The sequence below is a fragment of the Pelecanus crispus genome, chromosome 10 (assembly GCF_030463565.1).
Source record: "Pelecanus crispus isolate bPelCri1 chromosome 10, bPelCri1.pri, whole genome shotgun sequence".
In the NCBI taxonomy this organism is placed as follows: Eukaryota; Metazoa; Chordata; class Aves; order Pelecaniformes; family Pelecanidae; genus Pelecanus; species Pelecanus crispus.
Window position 1 is genome coordinate 40,229,085 of NC_134652.1, and position 22,607 is coordinate 40,251,691.

Below are 22,607 nucleotides of genomic sequence, written 5' to 3' on the forward strand. Positions count from 1 at the left end.
CTTCATTTCAGAGCTTGTGGATTTGCAGAAAACAATTTCTTTCTCATTAAAGCCCTAATTCAGTGAATTCTCAGCACTTTTGATAGTGGGATCTGGCCCACAGGCCAAATAAATTGAATACACGGAATCACGGGGAGCTGTAAGCACATAAATAATGCTGCTGAAGTCCGGCTACTTGCTCTCTTAATGTATATATGCACGTACGCGCTGCTTTGGATCCTGTCCAGCACGTTCCACATCTTGCAGAATCGAAATCTTAGGGCATAAATATGTTACAGTTCCCTGAATCAGAAGAAATATGTGCTGCGAAGGTAGCTGAAACACAGCTATTATGGGAGGTTAAATGTGTAGTGGTAGGCGTCATTTAATGTTAGTATCGGAAAATGTACAGTAGCAAATTTCAGGGTACAGGCAGGAAGAAATTACTGTTTCAATAAGGTTTGGCAGTTTGTTGGATCTGGTTGTTGGAGCACTTCAAGGAAGTGTGATGCCCTCTCTCTGTTTAATAAGAAGTTCAAGCTCCTGTTTATTAGGGGAGAAATAGATACCTGGAATTGCTCCAGCCTACTTGGCTGTATAGGCTGAACTGTTTGAATTGTTGGAAATGAGCTGTAAAATGCCTTCCCTATAGATGAGGAGAGTAGATTCTTCTTTAGCATCCACCTCCTCCCTCCTTCAACTTTCATCTCGAAATCTGGGCAGATGGAGGAGCATCACTGCTCTGCGCTGAGGCTCGCGGGCTTCTCTGCATCGCGTCTGCCACGCTCTCTCCCAACTCCACCGGTCCCACGTTTACCTTAAGTTGTCCTAAGGGTTATCTAAATTTACCTTAAGTTCTCCTAAGGTTTATCTAAGTCTGGTTTTCCCGGTGACAGCCACCTTCCCTTTTGCCCTTACTCCTTCGCACCCTCTCCTTACCAACTGCAAACAACCAAGTCCAGCTTTGATTCATGTTTTATACCTCCGTGCTTGTTAGCTCGCTCTTTTATGTATTTTTTTTTCCTAACAGCTGAGCTCACTGCTGGCTCTCAAAACTAAAAAAAATAAAAGAAATCCTGAACAGCAGCAGTGACATTTAGTTAGCTCCAAATTAGATGAGCAAACTTTTCAGGGTAGGCAGTCTTCAGCACGTTTTAACCTCAATTACTGCTTGCCTTTGGGATGCCACATCAAGTGTTATGTGAATTATGAAAAATTACTGCTGTCTGGGGACTGGAGAAATTTAAAAATAATTAATAAATGTTATTATAGGAAGAAAAAAGGCTCTTTAATAGTCAGTTTTTAAACATGATTTCTGATCACGAAAGTGCTTCAGTACAGCCGAGATGCCTGCTACCACAGTTGGTTTTAAGTTAGCAGCATTTTTCATCAAAGTTGAAATGATCTGTAATGATGGAATGATGCTTCTGCATATCAGCAAGGGATTTTTATTTGATGTATGTATTAATCAACAGCCATTGTAGCTGTATGCCCCTTAATGACTTCAATAAAGAAAACCTTTTTTTTTCCCAAACTGTCCCTTGCAGCATGTATTGAAAACCCACAAGTTTATCTAATGAAATACACAGTGTTATTTTCTTTCTGTATTATGTATTTAACGGCTTGGAAAATAGCTTCTCATGAATCACATTAAATACGCTGTCATCCAAAGAAAACAAATGTCTCCCTCCGCTCAGACAAAATGTTCTTGCCACCACGATCAGGTGGTTGGAGGAGCAAGATTTGGAAGCTCAGGACAAGCATTAATAATTTTCCCCTGTGCTGATGTGCTGCTACATTGGAGTGAGGAATTGGGGTCCTCTCCTCCAGGCAGGCCGGTGGGGTTTCCAGGGTTCAGGGATGGAAGGGGAGCCATCGGCACGTTCAGGCGCCAGTCGTGCCTTTGGATGCATTGCCGAAATAAAGCTGCAAAACTCCATGTGCTGCTGGGGAAAGGAGAGTTAGCTTGCCACGTCATTTTGCAGGGGATTCATCTCCCAGAGGAAACAAATTAAGCAAAAATTGCAACTTTTATATGTGTGCAGATTTGGCCATGTGCTCTGGGGCTGGTCCTTTTTCCCAGCCTTGTGTGCAGATGAGTAGTGCAAGGCAGAAAACCCACTGCAACAACTGTTGCTTTCACTTCTTTATATCCCTCTTTACTTCTGCAGAAAAAAATGCTTATATTTACCTTTTTTACTTTTGCTCTTTCTGCCAATAAGCAGCTGTACTTAAGCGGACTTTGTGATCTTTGCATTGCCAGTGGCTCTATCTACTTCCAAGTCTGGTTCAGAGCAGCACTCTGGTGTTGGAGTCCCCTGCTCATCCCCACTCACCGTGTGTTGCTTTGGCATGCAAAGCGGTTTCAGCACGTGCCAACCAGTTTCCTTTCAGTGGAGAGCTCCCATCCGTGTGTGATCCAAGTGCTGGTGGATCCAGACCTGCTCCTGCAACCCTACAAGGTCCTCCCACATTGACTTACGAAGCAGACACCCCAAAAATGCTCTCAAACGATGAGGAGTGTCTGCACCACCCCAAAGTGGCTCTCGTGCTCTCTGAAACGTGCCCTCCTGTTTGCTTTCTGCTGCTTCTTCCTGTGCCTTTCTCCGGGTGACATCCCTTGCCTGCCTTCACTCGTCTTCTCTGCCTCCCCAGCCCTTCCTGAAAACCTTCTTTGTTTTTACTATTATCCCTTTTTTCTACCATTTTTTCCTGCTGTGGCACCATCTACCCTTCGGCCCTTGGGTGGGTGGGTGGTTGGAGGATTTGGTCTCTGAGGGCAGCAAGGGGGGATGGAGGTGACCTGGCTGTGGGCCACGCGGTTTGGAGGGACCACCATATAGTTCTCACCCATCTCACCGTCAAGTTCTCACCTTTCCGACACAAGTGTTTGAACCAAACACCCCAGTGCAGAGCAAGAGCAGAGTTTCTCTGCAGAAAGGGTGGACGGGACAGGATAGATGTTGTCCTGTTGCTTGGGGAAGGAAGGTGGAGGAGAAGGTTTCTCTCTCAGTCCCATGTTAATGCTACATGGAGAGGCCAACCATTGCTGTCTGTGCTTAGGAAAATATCAAGGTGGTAATGTTTTTGAATTTCTCAGGGTGCTTTAAGGCAATGTCATATCTTGTGCTTTCTCATCGGATGAATAACACGACCTTGTTTTCAAAAAGCATAACGCTCAGTCCTTCTGTTTCATAAGAGATATTTTAAAATTGCCCTTTTCTGTTTCCCTGCCGCTGCTCTTCGGTATCCACTGTTACTGCTGCTGTTTGACTTTCGCTTTATTCAGACTGTGGTTGTGCACTGGTTTCCAAATAGAGAAGCGAGAAGTCCCTTTGCTGAGATCAGGTCATTTCAGGAAGACGTAGACACAGAGACTGGAAAAACAAAGCAAACGGGCTAGATCATGACTGGATGTCAAATCTTACACAACATCCAGGCTACGTAGGAGCAGAAATAGCACTAAATTATATACGATGCTTGGCAAAGGGTGGGGAGGGAATGGTGACGGGCAGGAGAAGCTTTTGACTGTCCCAGAGCCGGTTTGCCCATCACGTGGATAGCAAAAACCCTTCCCCTGGAGGACCCATCAGTTGTACAGGCTATTTTTAATTATTTAATCTGTGGGATTTTTGTTGTGATCAGCACACTGCAGAAAGGAATAAAAGATTTACTAGAGAGAAAGCTGTTTGCTAATTGCTTGCACAGTTATCTTCATGCAGCTGGACTTGAAGCTACCATCTCTTTTTACTTCAGCCAGCAAACAACCAGCACATGGTGCTAATTTTTGAGCCCCTTCGACCTGTTTGGATTTCAAGCTGTGCACCAAGGGGAAAAAGCTTTGCAGTCTCTTTCTAATTTCTCTGCCGGTGGGTTGCACTCCCAGCGCCGCTTTGCTTGGGAGGAGAAGGAGAGATGCTGGAGATGCTTCCCCACTGTCCCCGTGGTCTCGGAGGCAGCCGGTCGTGCTGGGGAGGCATAGGGTAATCTTGGTGTGAATAAACAAATTTCAAACTGCATGAGATGAAGGAGGATCAGCAGCAGGACCTGATCGCAGTTATCTGCACACCCGCCGGGAAGTCTGGATACGGGGAGGAAATAATCCTCCGGAAAGACATTTTAAATCTGATTAATAGGTATCAGGTGCTAGCGTCTTGTTTTAATAGGGGATGCTCGGGGTAACAGAAGTGTGGATACTTGGGGCTGGACTGTAATTCTTCCCCAAACCATTTTTTTCTGAAGGAAGGGTGAGCCTGCAATCCCTGCCTTGGCTATAATTATGTGTTTATCAAGGAGGCAATGATTGGTTTAATAATTATAGCCCAAAATATTAACTCTGGTACTGAATAAAATTTAATCTAGGCTCCTGAATGTGATTGCTTGTTAAACCTTGTTAAAGTAAATGCGCTGTCAAAACAGAGAAATAGTGAAGCAGCTCGAGCGAGGGAATTTTCTGACTCTTGCTGGAAACAGCAATGCATTTCAGCAGCCATACCCAGCTTGCAGCAGCAATGTCTGCTGGTTTGGTTTAGGTGTTTTTAAGTGACTGGTTGTATATTTTACTTTTGCCAGCTATTCCACGCTGCAGAGCTAAAGCCGGTCAAGAACTAAGCAGAAATGTGACTTTTTTTTTGCTTTGCCAGCAGAAGTGAAGCTGCACTTATATTTCTTGTTCTCATAGGCATTGCACTGGCAAATGCCGGTGTTTGCTGTTGAATTAATGGAGCTATTAAAAGCTTAACAATATTTTTGGCTGGGCAATGATGTGTGAGCCAAAAGAAAAAGCTGTAACATCTCAGGTTTTTCTTCCTACTGTCCGTTTAGTTGCTCACAGCTTTTCCTGATGGTGCTTTTCCACCAGCAGTAGATCCCTAATGTAAAGACAATGACCAGGGCAAGTATATCTGATAATTCCCCTGTAATAATCTAATAATTAAAATTTAGGGAAAAAAAAGCCATAGAGGCAGACTGAATTACCTGGCTTGCCCATCTCTCAAGACACAGTCCCTTCTCTTTGAAAGCAGAAACATTCTCACACAGCCCTCGTTGGCTGTTTTATTGGTCTATGGATGTGGAGGTTATCGATAGCTAGTTTGCACTAGCTTGTAGTCTTGCGGAATTTTTTTTCCCTCAGCCAAACGCTGTAGTTGGTGTGCTCTTCCCATGGCTCAGCACTTACACAGCTTGAAGGTGTCAGAGTTAATGAGCGGGAGAAAGAAGTTGCGGCGACTGGAAGTACAGCAAAGGAGATGTAATGAAGACGAGTATTTGAGTCATCGCTTAAACCTCAGATGGAGTGTTAGAAGAATATTTTCTTGTCACGTAATTCAGTTACTTCTGTACAGCACAACCAGTGCTTCTCAGTACCCTTTTTAATCTGTGAGTGTTATTTGTATTACACCATGGGTGTCTGCCTTTGGGTCTTTTCCTTGCAGGTATCTCAGATACATTTGGCTACCTCAGATACCTACACCTCCTGTGGATGGGGTCTAGCATGGGTTTTCAATTTCTTCGATAGATGAAGTCCTCCAAAACGCAGCTTTTCCCGAGGGCAGAAACACATAACCCTGGGCAGTGGATGTGGTGCAGAGGTGTTAATCCAGCCTGTACTCAGCACCCTACTCCATGCTGTCTCAGTACAGCTAAACCATTAGCACAGATCTTTAGTACCCAGTGCATAGCACCACAGAGTTTATACATGGCTTAGATTATTAATATTGAGAGGGGGGAAAAAAAGAAAAAGTTTTTTTTCAGTGTCATAACAAAAATAGTCATTTTTCCAGGCAGGTCTGCAACTTGCCCCATGGGGCTGGAGGTGAAGCAGTTTGCTGGAGGGGGTATCTCCAAACTGGGGAAGCTCCTGGGTCATGGGGAAAAATGTGCAGAGGTGGACACCCTGTCTGCTAGCTCGGGCACTTAAAGGGAAATGGAAAAAATGGTGGCTGGAATTACTTCTTCAGGCAGTGAGAGGTGATGAACGGCAGGAACGGAGGGGTTTAAGACTGTCATTGGTACTCTCATGACATCCATAAGACACCCTTTAAAAAGCAAAGGCAAAGTGAATATATCTAAGTGATAGCTGATGGGACAAGTTTCTGAAAAGTGTGCTTGCTGCAAGTAGTTTGTGCTCAAGAGAGAAGAATCTTGAGCCTTCGTGCGATGGGGTTTGTGCGAGACCCAGGAACTCATGTATTTTGATGCAGCAAAGCAAGAGCTTTTAGTCCTTGTTTCCTGAGATGGCAGGGAGCTGGGGATGAGTTATTTAACCGTTCTGTTGGGGACACTGCTTTTGGGAAATAAAGACGTACTTTAAAAATGTGGAATTATTATAAAGTTCACTTAGCAAACTGCCTCTTTTTAACACCGAGAGAGCAGCTTTTGTGGTGTTGAGGTTTCTACTCACTTAATATTCCTAGTGTGCCACCAAGGTGCCATTTAACTTTTCTGAATTTCTCAAAGGACCGTTATTCAAACTCGTATCTGAAAGTTTAGTGTTATTGGCAGACAGCAGCAACGTACTACGTTAAATTTCAGAATTATATGCAGTATTTTGCTGAAAATAGGTAGCTGAATATGGCGCAAGGTAACAAAATCTTCACTTCTGCTCCTGTACTTGGGCAAGTTTGTGCTGACTGATGTTTATGTGGCTAGTGGTGAGAAACTCAGGTGAATTTTAATTTAAATGCGAAAACCCAGGTTTTTTTCTGCTAACACCATCACAGAGAGTAATTAAAGGTCTGGCATAAAATAACATTTCAGGCTTGTAGTGAAAAGAGAGAGAAGGTCAAGGAGAAGGTGACAATAAGAATTTAAATAGTCGGGTTCAAAACATGTCACGGCTTTGTCGTGAGAATGATATTTTCCTCACAGCCTCTGAAAGGCAGTAGCTTGTCCATCCATCCCTTTTCCTTGGTGTCCTTTTCACGATGAAACGAATATCCCAGCTGGGGAAGGGGAGCACCAGCCCTTGAGCCTTGCGCCTCTTGGGCAAGGGTTGTGCCCTGGCTCTTCCTTTCTCTAGTAAGGAATGTGCAAATATGTCAGTCTTGTGATTATTTCCATTTTCGAGTGTCCTACCAGGGCCATTGCTGCATAACGGATTACAGGGCTCGGTTTTCATTGATTTTACTCTATTCACAGAATACTTTAGTCCATCACTTTGCTTAATAATTACGCAGTCCAAAGATTCATCCTTCATTTTATGTGTGTGTCCTTCTGCTTAGCAGAATAAGAATGCTTCTAATTCTGCTAATATAACTACTATGTCTATATCTGCTAATAACATCACGTAAAAAAGAAATTCTTTACGTTACTTTGCTTTCATATGGATAGTCGCAATTTTGCTTTTCCTTTGTGTGTCTATTTTTTGTGCCATCATTTCAGAATACATTTTAAGTTTGCATATGAAAAGCCCCCGTGAGCAGCTTCTTATGAGCTTCAGGAGCAAAATAAATTCGAGACCCGCATTTGAACTCTCTCGTACATCAAAGAAGTAAAAACATATAACAAAGCCCCTTCCGTAAAAGCTATGAAACAGCTCTAAAAACCAGTGGCGTCATCCTCCTTTTGGAAACTCCAGAGCCAAGCATATGGCAGACGCCGCTCCACAGCTCCGACTGTGCGATGCATCCCCAGGGTGGCTGCATTAGGAGGGAAGATCCAGGAAACGTGAATGGGACCCTGGGGATCCCATTAGCTCCTGTAGCAAGCTGCCTGCTAGAGCTGTAACGAGTTTCAATGCATACCAAGGCTGAGAAAATTAGTGCAGGGATATTTGGGTACTTGTTACATAAAGAAAATCTCATCTATTCTATACTATGTGCTGCTTTGATTAGGCTTTTCAGTCAATAAAAAGCATCTTGCCAGAAAGGTGTCCCTGGTCAATTAGTTACACCTAGTGAAGGCATATGTGGCACTTTTCTCATTCTTATTATGGCACTTTTCTCATTCTTATTCTTGTTATTCATGAATTAAAGTGTCCGCGGTGCAGAATTATAAGTGAGAGTGGCTGGCTGTGTAAATGGGTTTCCGCATGGCTTCATGCTGATCTGTCTGGTTGAATAAGCTTTATGGGGAGTTGGCCATAGGAGCTACTTCTGTAGCTAAATAGCTGACTAGCACCTAGGTTTGTTACTTTTTAGAAAGTATCATTGATTTTGCTATATGTGAACAGCTCTTTAAAGACTGTCTTTCTTACAAACCCATTCTTATTAACTCAGAGTGGAAAAGAGATTTCTTGAACCTGTGTGATGTTGTCCTTCAGAAAAAAAATCAGTCAATGAAGCTGAAACTCCTGCTCATTTTAGGTCTTTTAGTATCAAGATCTGTTGCAGAGCTCAGTGAGAGACCCTGAAGTAAGGATGGAGGAAAGGACCTCATCGCTTTGTGGCTTGCTGGGAAGCTAAACATTCAAACCATCTTCTTCCCCTATTTCCATGCCTGCTGGAGGCCTGGTGATGACTCTGTGGAATGAAGAGGATAACTTCTGGCTTTAGGTGTTAGCACTGCCTTGGGTGGTAATGGAGCAATGAAGGAGCCAATGCTTATTTCTGAGGTGAAGAGCTGAGCATGTCTACCGGAGAATCGGTGAATTCAGGACAGCTGAAGTCTTAGCAAAGCTTTCTACCGGCAGTGGCAGAGACACTTCCCTCTCTTCTTTTCCAGTGGTATCAACATACAGTGCTTTCGTGCTTTCAGAAATGTTGTGAGGCATAATTATTGCTCATAAAGTGCTTCAGCTTTCTTTTTAGAAAAAGATGCGTTATGTGTGTGCTTTTTTATATTATTTTAACAAGAAAACATTATCTGGCAGCCGTGTATCCTTAGAGCGCTATTTTCTTTCGAATAGAGTGTAAAATCTCTTTTGTATTTTCCAATCATTCCTAAAATACTCAGCTCCATTACAATTTTCAAGCATATGTTAGGATACCAACCACTGGCTTTAATCATTCATTTAAACCTTTGGCCCCTACAACTAATCAAACTAGTTCTAAACTTGTGCGGATCATCTTAAAAATTAACCCCAAGTTCTGCCCTGTAGGTTTATGTTTTCGTGCCCGCTCGTTGTATTTATTTTTTTTACCAACTAGCCAAGCCACTGTACCTTCCAAGATAATTTTTCAGGGTGAACACCAAAACGTGTGTATTTTGCAAATGACAAGTATGAAAGAGGCTCTTTCAGCAGAAGGCCCATCAAAGGGGTGCTTGTCCAGCCTTGATGCCTTCAAGAAATTGAACAACTTGTGGGACGTGTTTATACCGTCTTTACAGATTCTTCCATAAGGCTCCTGGCAGTGTTCCTGGTCAGACCCCAGGAGCTACAGGTATTGCCACCTGGGATTTTCCTCTGCTTTTAGGACCTTTTCTCTTTCCACCCTAATACCACAAAGTCACATGCAATTCTTCTGGCCCTATTTGTTTGCTATCAGCAGAGCAATTCCTCCCTTCCCAAATTGCAGACCCCTGGTGTGGCCCCATCTGTATTGCAGGATGCCGTTTTCCACACTGGGGAGTCTCTGAGATACCTCAGCTCTTTATTATTATTTTTTCTGTTGCTTTTTTAATGGTCCCTCAAGCTGGCTTCTTCATTTATCAATGCCTTCCCTTCCAAATTAGGTTAGTATTAAGATACCTCCTTTAATTTGTTATATTCAATTTCCTTGTTCTTGGGGCTCCTTTAGGCAATGAGCTAGAACTGATTTGTAGGTCTCTTTAAAATGTGAATATATTACTTGGCTCATTACTCTTAGACACAAGGTTTCTTGGTAATGTTTTTATGATCTTGGCATGCCAATGAGGTGATGTGTCCCAGGCTGAATCTCTCACCCCCATGAGAGGTTTAGGTTGTTTTCTCCTTTTCCTTTTGCCGATAATTGGAGACATTTTGCTTTGACCCCTCTTGCATTCCTTGCATTAAATTAGTTGTTTGAACAATTAAATTTTAGGCTTCTGACCTGCATTAGACCCTTGTTGGTTTTCCATTAATCTCATCCAACTTGCGTCACTCTCCATCAAACTCAAAATAGTACTTGAAAGTACTTTTTGTGGCTTTCAAATTGTTCTGAATAGATTCTTCTTAAACTACTTTAAGGACCTGTTTCAGCTTTCAGCTTTTATATGGACATTCAATACTACAATTAATACAATTTCTTAAGTAGTTTGTGAGCTCTTGCTCTGTCAAGGTAGGTTTAATTAAAAACCTAGAAAAACTTCTGTATCACAGGAATGTAAGAATAGTAGAACTACGCTTACACAGAGGGGATGAATAAGAGGTGATGTAGTAAAGGTTATGTAAAATAGCAGTTAGCTTAAAAAGAGCATATTAGGACACCTAATTAGCAGGTCCTGTAATACAATGATGTGGATGTTTTGAAATTCCAAGGAAAAAAAAAACCCTGATACAATTAAAGACTTTCATAATGCTTAATTAATCCTTGTCACGACTTCTCATTAAGGCCAAGCAGTTGCGAGTCTTCAGAAGAGGACTGAGATATTTGGGGCGGGGGCAATAGGAAGATTGGGAATTACATTAGATAGAAACAGATGACAATATATATCCTCAGCCAAACACTGTGGGCCTTAAATTAATAAAACCACCCAGGCTGGGGTTATTCCTGAATAATTCATTAGGAGACATGTAGTTTTCTTTGAAACGTTGGGTGAAGGTGGTTGTTAGGGCAGAAGGTTGGATTACTTGGTTCACTCTTCTGGTAAGAAAAGTCCTGGGATCCTACATAGTGTCTAATACAGATTATTGTACTTAGCACTGGGTGATAGATGTTGTCAGATCTTAAGCATAAGGGTATTTCAAGTTGTAAGCTGTATGATGGAGGGGTAAGGATGAAGTCCCCTCCATTGAAGTCAACCAGTGTTTGGCTTGAAGCTTTACAAGGGCCTTGGGGCTTGCACGAGTCAGCTAACTCCCATTGCCATTTCTCTATACATACTCATTCCTCTCCTGCTGCGATACGGGATTTTCACTGGTAGGGATGGCCCACAGCAAAAGAATCAAAGAGGCAGGACCTCCCTAGGGTAGACACTGGGGGGGTTTGGCGTAGGACCAGCTCTTCCTCTGAATCACACGTGCGAACGGTGGGGACAGCCAGCCCATAGCACAGATGGGAAAGGTCTCCCCTCAGTGTCCTTCAGACACCAAGTGCATCCCTTCCTTCAAAGAATAATAACAGCATAACACGGGCAATGGGATGAATTGATCCTTTTTTAATTTTTATTTTAAATAGACCTATTTGTTGAGTCCGCAGAGCCCAATCGCTTTAGTGGGAGAAGGAGTCAGCCCATGTTCTCCAGCATAACATACCAAAACCACAGTAAAACCAATAGTGAATTCTGCTAATTGTAGTTAAATATCAACGGTATTATTCTATTTACTGGCTTCTTACTAAAGATGAGCAGAAAGCATGGTCGTAATTTCCACTGAGTCATTTCTACAGTACACCTGCAGTGTTTCATGTTGTTTGCCCCAGTTTTCCCTGGATGTCTTCACAGCTAATGTTACTACCCCTAAAATTTGTTTCACTGACTTTTTAGTACTAGAGGTGATTTTATTCTGGTGGAAAAGAGCAGAGTTTGTTAATAACAGTTTCCATCCGTTTCTTTTCTTAGTCGTACCTGATGTTATCCAGGCATGTTTCATTCCTATGCAAAATGTATACAGTTCCTTGGGATGTCCAGGGTCTTCATAGTTTATTGTAGCGAAAGCAGAGCTATCTGGAGAACTTTCATTGAGTCCTGTCCTTCCTGCTTTGTTTCCTCCTCACGTAACCTGAATATATTATTAGTCACCTCTGAGACCAGTGCTTAAAGAGCAGCCAAAACCAGTTCTTTAAAAAGTAATACAATTCTGAGACTTGCCCATTAATCTGTTTTTGAATGTTTTATCCATTTAGGATGAAAAAAATGCCCGTTTTTGTGAGTCTGCAGCAGCCTTGATTCCAGAATGTGATTTGGGACCAGCTTGTACTTTGAGTACTATGAAAGTGCAAACAGTGCGTAGTTTTCAAAAGAAAAAGGGCTCCTCTCTCATGCAAAGAGCAGATTACCGTACCTGTATCTACAGCACGTGTACGTGAGCGGCCAGCATCACCTGCCAGGAAGCTTGGTAGATGCCTTAGAGGTGACATGCACGGGTGCAGCATCCTCCTGCAAGGTTTCTCAGGATTGCTGGCTCTCTTTAATGACAAATGATCCCAGATACACATGCAAGAGCATCTCCTGCTTTAGACACGCGGGTGCAGTCATGCCAAAGCATTGAGGATTTCCTTGCCTCCCCTGCTCAGTGTTAGGCACTGGGATGGGGTCTGGTTCCAAGGGGGAAAGGCTGGGGTAGGTAGAGAATGGTGATAAGTGCGCCCTTTGCTGCAGCATTCCTGGCAAAGCAGAGGCTCTTTTTTATTGAAAGATTTTATTGAAAGATCGTGCAAATCCAAATAAGAAATTAATTTTATTTATGGCCTGAAAAGAGCTCGAGTTTTGAGGCAGTTGTTGCCTTTGAACAGCAGTTACCATCACTCCTCCATGTGAGCCGCACAGCCCAGGAACTTCTGCGCAATGGGGTTTTGTAATGCATGTAATACAGACGTTTTTGATGACAAAATTCAAGTTAGTAAAGCTCAGGGAGGGAAATGGGGAAAAAAAATGTGAAAGAAGAGTAAAGATGAAATCTGGATCTACCTACTTCAGGTCACGGTAATATGCTGATAATTTGAGGCACTCACAAAAGTGCATCTTTGACCTCTGCTTTGAGGACCATTACCAAATTGGCAGTCTGCACAGAGGTGGATGGAGATGATACAACCTCAGCCTTCATCATGCACCTACACCGCAGCACAGAATTGCCAACATGCGGGCAAAAGCGCTCTCCCCAGTTTGTAGCCCAGCACCACGAGAAGGACCACAGCTGGGGTGTCCTGTTGCCATCCTGACGCTGCACCCCAAAACTTCACTGCACGGTATGAAGCGCTGCCATAGTGCCGGCATTGAGCGTAATGCCGTGCCGAGCGCTGGGCATCCACGATCATCCTGCGCTCCATCTTTAGGATTAGTATTGGGTCTGCTGGAAGTTTTTTTGCTTATTTGTTTTTCTTTCTTTATTCTCCTTCATTCCTTTCCTGCTCTCTGTGTACCAGGAAAAGCCACAGCTCTATCCCAAGAATGCAAAATAATTAAAAAATGCTGCTGTTTCTGTGGGTATGTTTTCATTTCTTATTACTAAACATTATTTTTAACAAGCTGTCCCAGTTTAGGAGCACATGGATATAAACTGTACCGGGAGAAAAAACATATTTAAATGTTTATCTGTGTCTGCTTGAAAGCTGCATCTTTCCATGGCCCAAGGTAAAATTACAACTTTGCACGGTATGAGGCAGCAAAATCCCCCCATGGAGTTACGGGAAAGGACCTGTTGGGAAAACAGATAGCATAGGAATGAAGTCATCATTGTACCAGTGCCATCGTTGTTAGAAACTTGAAACAGAAACATCTGAGAATAGAAAAATTAATTCTTTCTGCAGCTGTTAAACACATCCCCTCTGTGTTGCTCTGCACCGTATCCCGAAATGGAGTCTGCCTGGGCCTCGTTCGTGATTCACAGTGTGTCTGGTGGAGTAAAATAATTCAATTATTCTGTCATCGTTGTCCTTCTGTTTAGTTAAATGTACTTTTCATCATCATTGTATAAGACCTACATGACGAAACACAAGTAACTGGAAATGACTGTGTTCTCCCCGGTGGTAATTTGCGTAATAATCCCTGCAAAATCAAACCTAAGTGGGAGCATGCTTAATTTTGAGTGGAAATTTTACATATCGTAGCTGCCAGAAAGGCCCAAAGGACACGAAGATGCCTCTGTTCCTTTGCCTGAGGCTTTCCTGGGCAGATAAACAGTTATTTGAATAAAATAGCCTAAAAGCAAAAAGCGAGGCGATGAATTCTGGCTACAGTGCAAGGCGAAAAGTTTCAGGTCCGATAACGCCACCAGCAAGCACCTGAGCTGAGGATGATTCACTTGGTGATCCTTGAAAAACTTGGAAAGGTTTCACCGAGCACGTAAAACCTGGGAAAGATGCTAAAGGATTGCAGGGCCGTATGAGTATTGCACTTCATTTGGAAATAATGCACCTATCTGGGCACTATTCTGGTGGTTGCTCTGATGTTCAAGTTTTAAAGCATCTTTTGATGTTTTACTGACAAAGCTTTGCTGCACTGGCTGTGGTTATAAGGACAGGTTGTGATTGACCTGGCTTGGCAGAAAAGTAACCCGTGCTTAAAATCTGTGTTGGGAAGATGGTTTTCCAATAATGCTATGCAAAATGATGCTTTATTTTCAGGTGGATCTTAGCAGCTGCATCTGAAGGACTTCCCCAGCTATATTAACATATAATATATAATACCATATAACACACATAAATTATGTTGCTCTTTTGTAAATCCTTTTTTCCCTTAAATCATTGCCGTTTTCCCCCTATTTCACTGCCTTTGCATGTGATACAGCGAAATGGAGTAGCTTGGATCCAAGCCCGAAGTTCAGCATTTTCAGCTGCTGGGTCCAAAAGAAGAAAAGAAGCCAAAGAGCAAAAACTTTGTCCTTCAGCAGGCTGGGGATGCAATGACAAGTATAAGAAATTAAGAGAATTAAGCCTTGGAGAGGATCAGTAATGCAGAGTTCCTATTATTTAGTGCAATTAATGGAGAAAATCTGAATTCTTTCTCTAACCTTTATGGAGATATGTATTCTTCCCCTACTGACACTGAAATAATACTGTGTAACTGATAGCAGTATATACAGTAAAGACCAGGGAAAGAGAAATTGCAGTTTAAAACACATGCTATGGTTTCAGAAGGAGACATATCGAAGCCAAAATGTTGCAAAGGTCTTTCAAGACCTTCTGGCCTTCCCCTCCTCGGCGCCATGTCCCGTGCCTGTCTGCCGTCCCCGGCCGCCCTCCGGCTCCGACCCGGTGGTGCAAAGCGCTGGGGTGGCCCCGCAGGGACTGCAGCTCTGCGCGAGCTGGTGATGAAATCCCATCGGGTGGTGGGAAGATCTGCGGGGTCAGCTCAAGACTGCCTGCAACCTAAAAATCTGCTTTTCGTTTTCCTCTTTTGCATCGCCCTGAGATTGTGCCCTGCCTTGGACAGGGAGAAAACACTCAGAGAGGTTCTGAGCTGCTGAAGCCATCAGGTTTGTGCTGCGTCATGAAGGATATGCACATATGATCCTTTACGACTGGAGAAAATACCTTTATCTTGCCTTGCTTTATGGTCAGAGACCTCCCAGCACACAAGACGTGGATAAATCAGCCAGGACGTAGCCCAAGCTTTGGACTGTGTTGGGGACTGTATATCTCTGGGGATGTATTCACCTGTTTAAAAATGGGATATATATTCCTAGGTTGCCCAGGTAAATGAATAGGAAGAAAACGTCTTGTTGGAAAAACTTCTTTTGGGAAAAGAAGTTTGAAATTGTTTATTGAAATTGTTTATTTGCTTAAATCAGTGATTTTGGTGTAGAGAGGGGTCTGACTTATATACCGAAATGATTGATTTAAATAATTTCAGTCAACTTTTTGTCAGAAATTAAGTATTGACCACAATGAACACTTCAAATTTAAACTTTAATCTCCACCCTTGTCCAGATTTGACCCATGAAATCCTGATTCTTTTGCTTTGGCTCTCACTGCTCTTCCCTGTTTATCCCTGTTTATTTCGCTTTGGTTTCAGCCCTTGCACTGACTCCCGTTCATTTGGAGTTTCGGATTCAGATGAATCCATTTCTCAAAGGAAATCTTGCCAGAAAGCATAAGAAGTTGTGCCTTTGCTGAGGTTAATTTAACCACTCCAGTTTTTAACTGTATTTTTCTAATTACCTAGCGCCTTTGGTAGGAGCTCACACCGAATCCTCATTTTTGATGGGATTGCTCATCTCTAACGCACAATTAAAATATTCTGCAATGACTGCAGAATGCCCAGCATCGTCCAAGACCCTCACCTGGAGAGCTATATCATATGATCAATCATTTAGAGGTCTCAATTCTGGGAATCCCTATTTTTATTCGTGCCTCAGAGTGAAGGAGGAGTGTATATGACAATATATATTTTATAATCTACCTTAGTTTGTGAGCGTGTATATTGTTGCCTTACAGCATTGCTACTTTTTTGCATGCCGGCCAAAATCTCAGTGGCCTCTGGGATGATCAGTGATTGCACTACGTGCTGTTACAAAGATAAAACGAAACCCCAGCTATAACATTTTATTATGAAAAAGTGTAAAAGAGGCAATAAACTTTAATTGTAGTGTAACTCCAGTCTAGCTGCTTTGATTGCAGTATAATATTTTATATTATTAGTAGTCTTAGGAAGCTCCCGTTACAGATATATGTACGCACATCTGTTTTAGTAATGTTATTTATCGTATTCCTTTATGATTGTAGTTCTTGCAGTCAGAGAATAAGATACTCTCCTGAAATCAAGCTTCACAGAAAATTTTACCTCCAGCATCCAAAGCACACTCTTTGCAGAGGGACGGACAGGAAAATCTCTGCATCACCTCTGCCTGTATCTGTAATGACTCCGTTACTCATGGTGGAATTGACTTTGTGGTATACATCCCGTATACGTATTTCTCATCTCACGGAACTCATAAATACATCTTTTTGAAGTTATTAATATTGTCAAATCTTCCAGAATTCATACTGTGCCTTCAGTAACCCTCTAACACATTTACGGAGGATTTTAAGCATAACAGGAGATGATGCTCACACCTGATTATTAGGGTCTTATTGACATTTAAAGCTCTACTGTAATTAGCCATTATTAAAACATCTGTTTATCATTAGGCAGGATAAACGTGAATATAAAGTCTGAGTAGCGATTCTAATTAGCAGTGCAGACGTGCATTGTCTGCACTTTGCTTTTCCTGAGCTGTGTGGTCCTTGTTAGTACAGTTAGCTGGTGCGCAGCTATATGGGTAATTGGGGGAAGTATATAAAAAACCCATGTAATAAAATATATATTGTATAATTGTAGGTACTGTATAAAAAATATACATAATTATGTGTGTGTAGATACGTAATTTTTTATATATATGTGTATATATATATAAATATAGTTGAATGTATATATAAGTTGGGTAACTAGGGGTACCTTCAGGGGAATGTGCCTTGTTCTAGGCTCGTTAAGTAAGCCTGCGCTCCCCTGAAGATTGCCAGATGCGGAGATTTGTTTTAACAAAACAATTTCTAGCAGCAATAAATGGATCTTCATTTTGCTCGAGAGGTACTAAATTACATTTGCCATTTACCTAAGTGCGTTAAGAGATTGAGTGCGAGCCTACCTGGCAGGGGCCATGCAGCAACGATGCTCTCTGGTCTTCGGGGAATCGAATATGATGTGATGCTTCATAAAGCATCTGTGGATCAGAGGAGAATGAGTGAGTGTTGGCCGCTTACCTGGCTCCGTGGTACCCGCGTGGACCTCAGAGATAGGTGGTATCTTCGCTATATCTGAACCCTATAGCTATATCTGAACCGCTTGCAGGAAGGAAAACCCACTGAGCACCTTCATCATTCACTACCTACGTGAAAAATAAGAGTTAGCCGATTGCCATCAGTCCCTGATTTAAGGCATAATAAGCTATAGCCTATAAATGCATTTGAGGGGCCAAGGATGGGGACGGTGCCATTCGGAGGCCGTGCTCCTACGTGCTGTGGCGGACTCCAACAGGAATTTGGTCCCAGGGGCCGATTGAATGTGTCCGCTAAGGACCAGCTGGCCGGGATTGAGACTGGGATGAAAACTTTTATTTTTCAGAGCTACTTGTTTGTGTAAGATGATGAATCCATTAAAATACATTGGGAAGCAGAAGGAGATAGAACTATTTATAGGAGGGATGCCCTGTCTTTCAGAATTACATGAGACAACAGAAAAAAAGGTGAACTTAAGTATTTGCTGTCTTCTGACCTTATTCAATTAGTGGTGTCAGCTTAATAGTCATGCCTTTGCTATGAAGACTGTATGAAACAAATACAGGTGAAAACTTGAATTTTACTCTAAAGGATGGCTGTACTTGGAAGAAATATTTCTGGTAAATGACTAAGATGTGTTTATGGTACATGCCTGTGATATGGCACTGGGTTGCTGTTGGATATTTTACTCCAAACAAAACAAAATTTATAAATTCTTATTTCATTCATTATTTTCACATTCACTACATCTTCTTTAAAAATATTCAGTTATCGGTGGTTTTGCCAGTCACGACCAAGCAAGTCATCTTTTTGCCTTGTGTGATAATCATACACTGCACTGAATAAAAACTATCCTGAAATTGCCAGGCTGGCTGAAATCCCCTACATTTTTTCATTTCTGATAGAAAGCACATACTTTACAAGATAGTCTTTTCATGCTCTCACTGAATTTACAGGGATTTTACTGAGTTTTTAGTGACTTGGTATTAACCCTCATCATCGGCAGCAGGCAGTACAGCAGGAGACCATCCTTTTCAGTGAGTGCCCCCCACCCCCCACCCTGTTGAATAATATTCTTTTCTTCCTCTAGGATAGAGCTCGTCTAAAAAGCAATTAAAACGCCTAGTTTGCAGAAGACAGTAAAAAAAACAGAAAAATAGAGATCCCATTCATATTAGTTGTCGCTTCCACTCTGACAAAAGTGAAAGGCTAATTTTTTTTTTTTTTTCAGAAATCTCTCATACTAAAGCTATAGGTCGTTCTTCCCCATCAGTTGGATTATAAAACTAAAAATGCTTCTCAAAAAGGAGTTGCTGTCTAGAAAATGAGAAGAGACTTTAAATGATGCGATGCATTCGCTTAGTTCTGCAATGCAGTTTGAGAAGAAAACTTTGAATTTGCACGTTGAAGTTTTTACATCCTGCACAGGCAGTTAAGGATAAAAACTCATTAGCCAGGGTGTTTGTGAACTAAAGAACCAGCAAATAAAAGCAGAGTAATTTCTGGGATTTTTATTCATGAGAATATTTGTAAATATTTTGTTGAAAGTAATTTTGCTCATTTCTTGTTTCCTGTAGTGAAATGGAATATGGGGATGAAATCTATTGTGATTACTCACTAAAAAAAAAAAAAAATTAATACAAGTGCAGAGGTCTTTAGAGTAGTTTTGTTTAATTAAACTGTTTCTCCAAGGAGAAACTCTATTATAAACTGTACGTATGCAAGCAGTGCAGATGTCTAAGCCACATCTGAGATGAAAATCTGGTCCATTTGGGGTTCTGCGCATCCAGTTCACATGATCCTATTTTCTTTGAGCATCTGTACTTTATGCAATGGTAATCTATTATGCTTGTTTTTACAACGGGGCTTTGCTTCTGAAGTATGTGATGTCGTGTATGGCGTGTAACATTGAAGTCTTGGAATTTATCAGAGACCTGAAAACTAAAGCTGGAAAAAAAATGACTCAAAACCAAGGTCAAGGAGAAATTTGTCATCTACTTTGGGGGTAGGATGAAACCTGAATGAATTTTGCTGTCTTGGAAACAGGATGATGTGCTAAAAATCTCCCCAAATCATTTGGTGTCATAGGCAATGATGTGTCCCAGATTACGATGAACTGACCCCCTATTTCTTGCTCGCTTTCAGCCTGCATTGATTTCTTCTCATCTCACAGTTGCTTTTAGGCGATCTCTCCAAAAGCCCATGTACCACAGCTAAAATTTCAGATATTTGGGATCATTTCAGTGCATGCTTAGTCCATTGTCCAGTGGCTGAGTTTTCTGTTACTGTTTTGAAGCGTGTACCCATTTTCATGCTTTCTCATGAATGAATTTGTTTTCCTCCGCAGTTCACAACAGGTTTTTCAAATTTTGACATTTTGCTAATTACATTTTCCCCTTGTCTTGTTTTTTCCAGCTCTCGTAAATGTGAAACTTTGGGCTATTGATCGGCAATGTTTTCAAACAATAATGATGAGGACAGGCCTCATCAAGCATACTGAGTATATGGAATTTTTAAAAAGGTATGACACTTGTTTACTTTATCAAAAAATACAGTGAATCTGCCATCCTCATCTTTTGACTTTTTTTGTGAGTGCAGTATTTGTTTTGTTTCCTTCTCATCTCTCTTTTTTTATTTGCTGTTTAACCATCTGTCAGCAATATCCTCCAGCCCCTGGACGAGTCTTGCCGCAGTTTAGTTTCGTTCCCATTGGGAGTTATTCATTGTCAAAGAGTCACGCAGCCGATGTGTAAGAGAAAAAGCATTAATATGAGTCACCTGAAGCATACCTTATTGAAGAAAATACCCATGAGACAAAAAACCCACCCTCAATAGTGAAAAATCTGGTTCATAAACTGTTGTAGAAGCAAGTCCATTCCAAGTGTGTTCTTGTGCTTCTAGAGGTAAATTCAAGTTTCTAGAGAAGCAAAAGCTGTAGGTTGTAGTAAAAGATGGGTTAGAGAAGTAACAAGAAAGACATAAAGCCAAGTCTTTCACTCCTTAAATTTGACTCTCTCAAATTTTCCTTTGGTTCATGCTGCCATTTCAAACTAGAACAAATCCTCCTTACCAAAGCAATGCCTAATACCCCAGTAATTCAAGTGTGCCACAGCAGTGAAGAACGGGCTATGTTTCATGTCAGCAGAATAATCCCAAATAGAAGCATAATGTCACCGAATCCTAGAGAAAAAAAATCACCCAAGTCAATGTGACACTGTAAGTAATTCTATCATTATGAAGACTTCACTACATCAGGCTTGTCCCAAATCAAAACATTCCCTGCTGCATCATTCCCCCCCTGAACCGACAACCCCTCGCTGTGCAGAAGCAGTGTGAGGGGTAAAATTATACCCGAGAGATGATTTCTCTTGATGGTGGATGGGGATGTGCACAAATTCCTTCAGATTTGGGCTCCTTTTCCCCCACCTCTCACCAGGGGGAAGCTGTACTCGAGTTCTTTCTTTTTTATTTCGGATTCAGCTAGGTTTCAGTATGTGAAAATGTTTTAGAAATGCTGGCTTCATTTCCAGAAGTTGCTTCTTTTTTTCCAAAGAGAGCTTTTCAGGGACATGCACTGTCGTAGGATCCAGAAGATCTTACAGTTTGCAAACTAGTGACCTGAGTAATGACACACCCCCTTAAAAAGGATGTTTTGGATGAGAAATTAATCCCACTCAGCCATATCAGATGACAGGTAACGGGTCTCCCTAATTTGGGCATACTAAGTTTTACCATGCCATGTCACATGCTTGGTTTAGTTTTGTTTCTGACCTGCTTTTTATGTGTTTTCAAACTTAAGGCTGTTAAAATGAGAAAAATGGGCACAGTAAATTCACTTGGGTGTTCAGTAATGTAAACTTGAGGGGTAGCCTGTGTTCATTCAACTTTAAATTCGTTTTTCTCCAATTAGCATTTGAGAAAAAAGGGACTTAGAAAAAAAAATTAATTTTATTTGATATGTATCATATATAATAGAATAATATATAAGTACAGTAATATACAAATATATATATATAAACTAACTAAATCTCTGTGATGATATTGTCAGGGAGTCACAAAATTGGGCTGTCCCATGGGGTGACCTGCAGGCAAGGGTTTAGGGATGGGGCAGGGCAACGGGAGACAGGAAGGTGATCCCGTGGGACAGACACCCTGGGCACGAGTGTGGCTGTGCCGCAGCTCAACCAGGACCATGGGTGAGGAATTACTCGAAGCTCAGACACCATTAGCCGCTTAGATACGAGAGCAAAGAACTGCCCAACTCACTACACTGGTTCTCGGCTGGGTTGACATCCCACCTCCTGGCCTCTCCTTGTGGCCAGGAGTTTCACCTGGGATTATTTTCAGTTGTGACTAGAAATACTAATACAATAATGAAACTAAAACAATTGGCCAGGCAGCATGGCCTCTGATGAGGACAAGGTGTTTCCCTAGAGAGGATCAGGAGCTCCATGGAGATGTTCTGCTGCTCAGAGATGGCATGAAATCATAGTCATCCAAGTCTAGCTTTTTGCAGGTGTCCCAGTTTATGGTTATTAACAACCAACCTCAGAAGAGACAACAAAACCTGTTGCCATACTGAAAGGGTTTAAAAAATCCTAAATTCAAATGGTTAACAAGTGTTGGCCTTCCTTGTGTGCTGGTGGGTGAAACCAAAAAATGAATATAAGATCAGGTCTGGGAGTTAGAGCCTCTGGCTCTCTTTCAAAGCAGAAACTATGCACGTACTAAGCTCTTAAGCTTTGAGCTTTAATAGAGATTTTCTAGAAGATTGTCAAGATTAATCTGGTTGCAGGTTTCACAGAGCCTGCCCAGCTTTAATTTTAAAGCAAATACTGTGAGGAAGAAACTGAGAAGCATTTTCCCACACTGTGTCTGAGCTTCTTGGACACAGCCTATTACCATGTGTCAAGGTGCATATTCATGCTCATTAGAAAGGCCTAAAGCAAGCAAATATTGTTTTCTTTAAATCTTACAGTTTGAATTTAGGAAAAGATTTCTTCCTATGCAACAATTGTAGCATGGGGCAGATATCTGTAGGAGGGTCATTACAAAATGGTATCTGCCCTTTGTGTCTTCCAGTTGGGCTCTGCGCGTCAACAGCTATCTCAAGCTCAACTTAAATTCCATTTATTACATTAAATCCTCGTT

The 22,607-nt window shown here is 41.7% G+C and overlaps 1 protein-coding gene across 2 annotated transcripts in view; it reads left to right on the plus strand.

The window, feature by feature from the left end:
• Positions 1–22,607, plus strand: part of PRKG1 (protein kinase cGMP-dependent 1) — a 539,578-nt gene that overhangs the window by 323,294 nt on the left and 193,677 nt on the right. For both annotated transcript variants that reach the window (XM_075717461.1, XM_075717460.1), the window contains exon 4: positions 19,872–19,977. In XM_075717461.1, the coding sequence (XP_075573576.1) occupies positions 19,872–19,977 (106 nt within the window). The remainder of the gene's footprint in view (positions 1–19,871; positions 19,978–22,607) is intronic.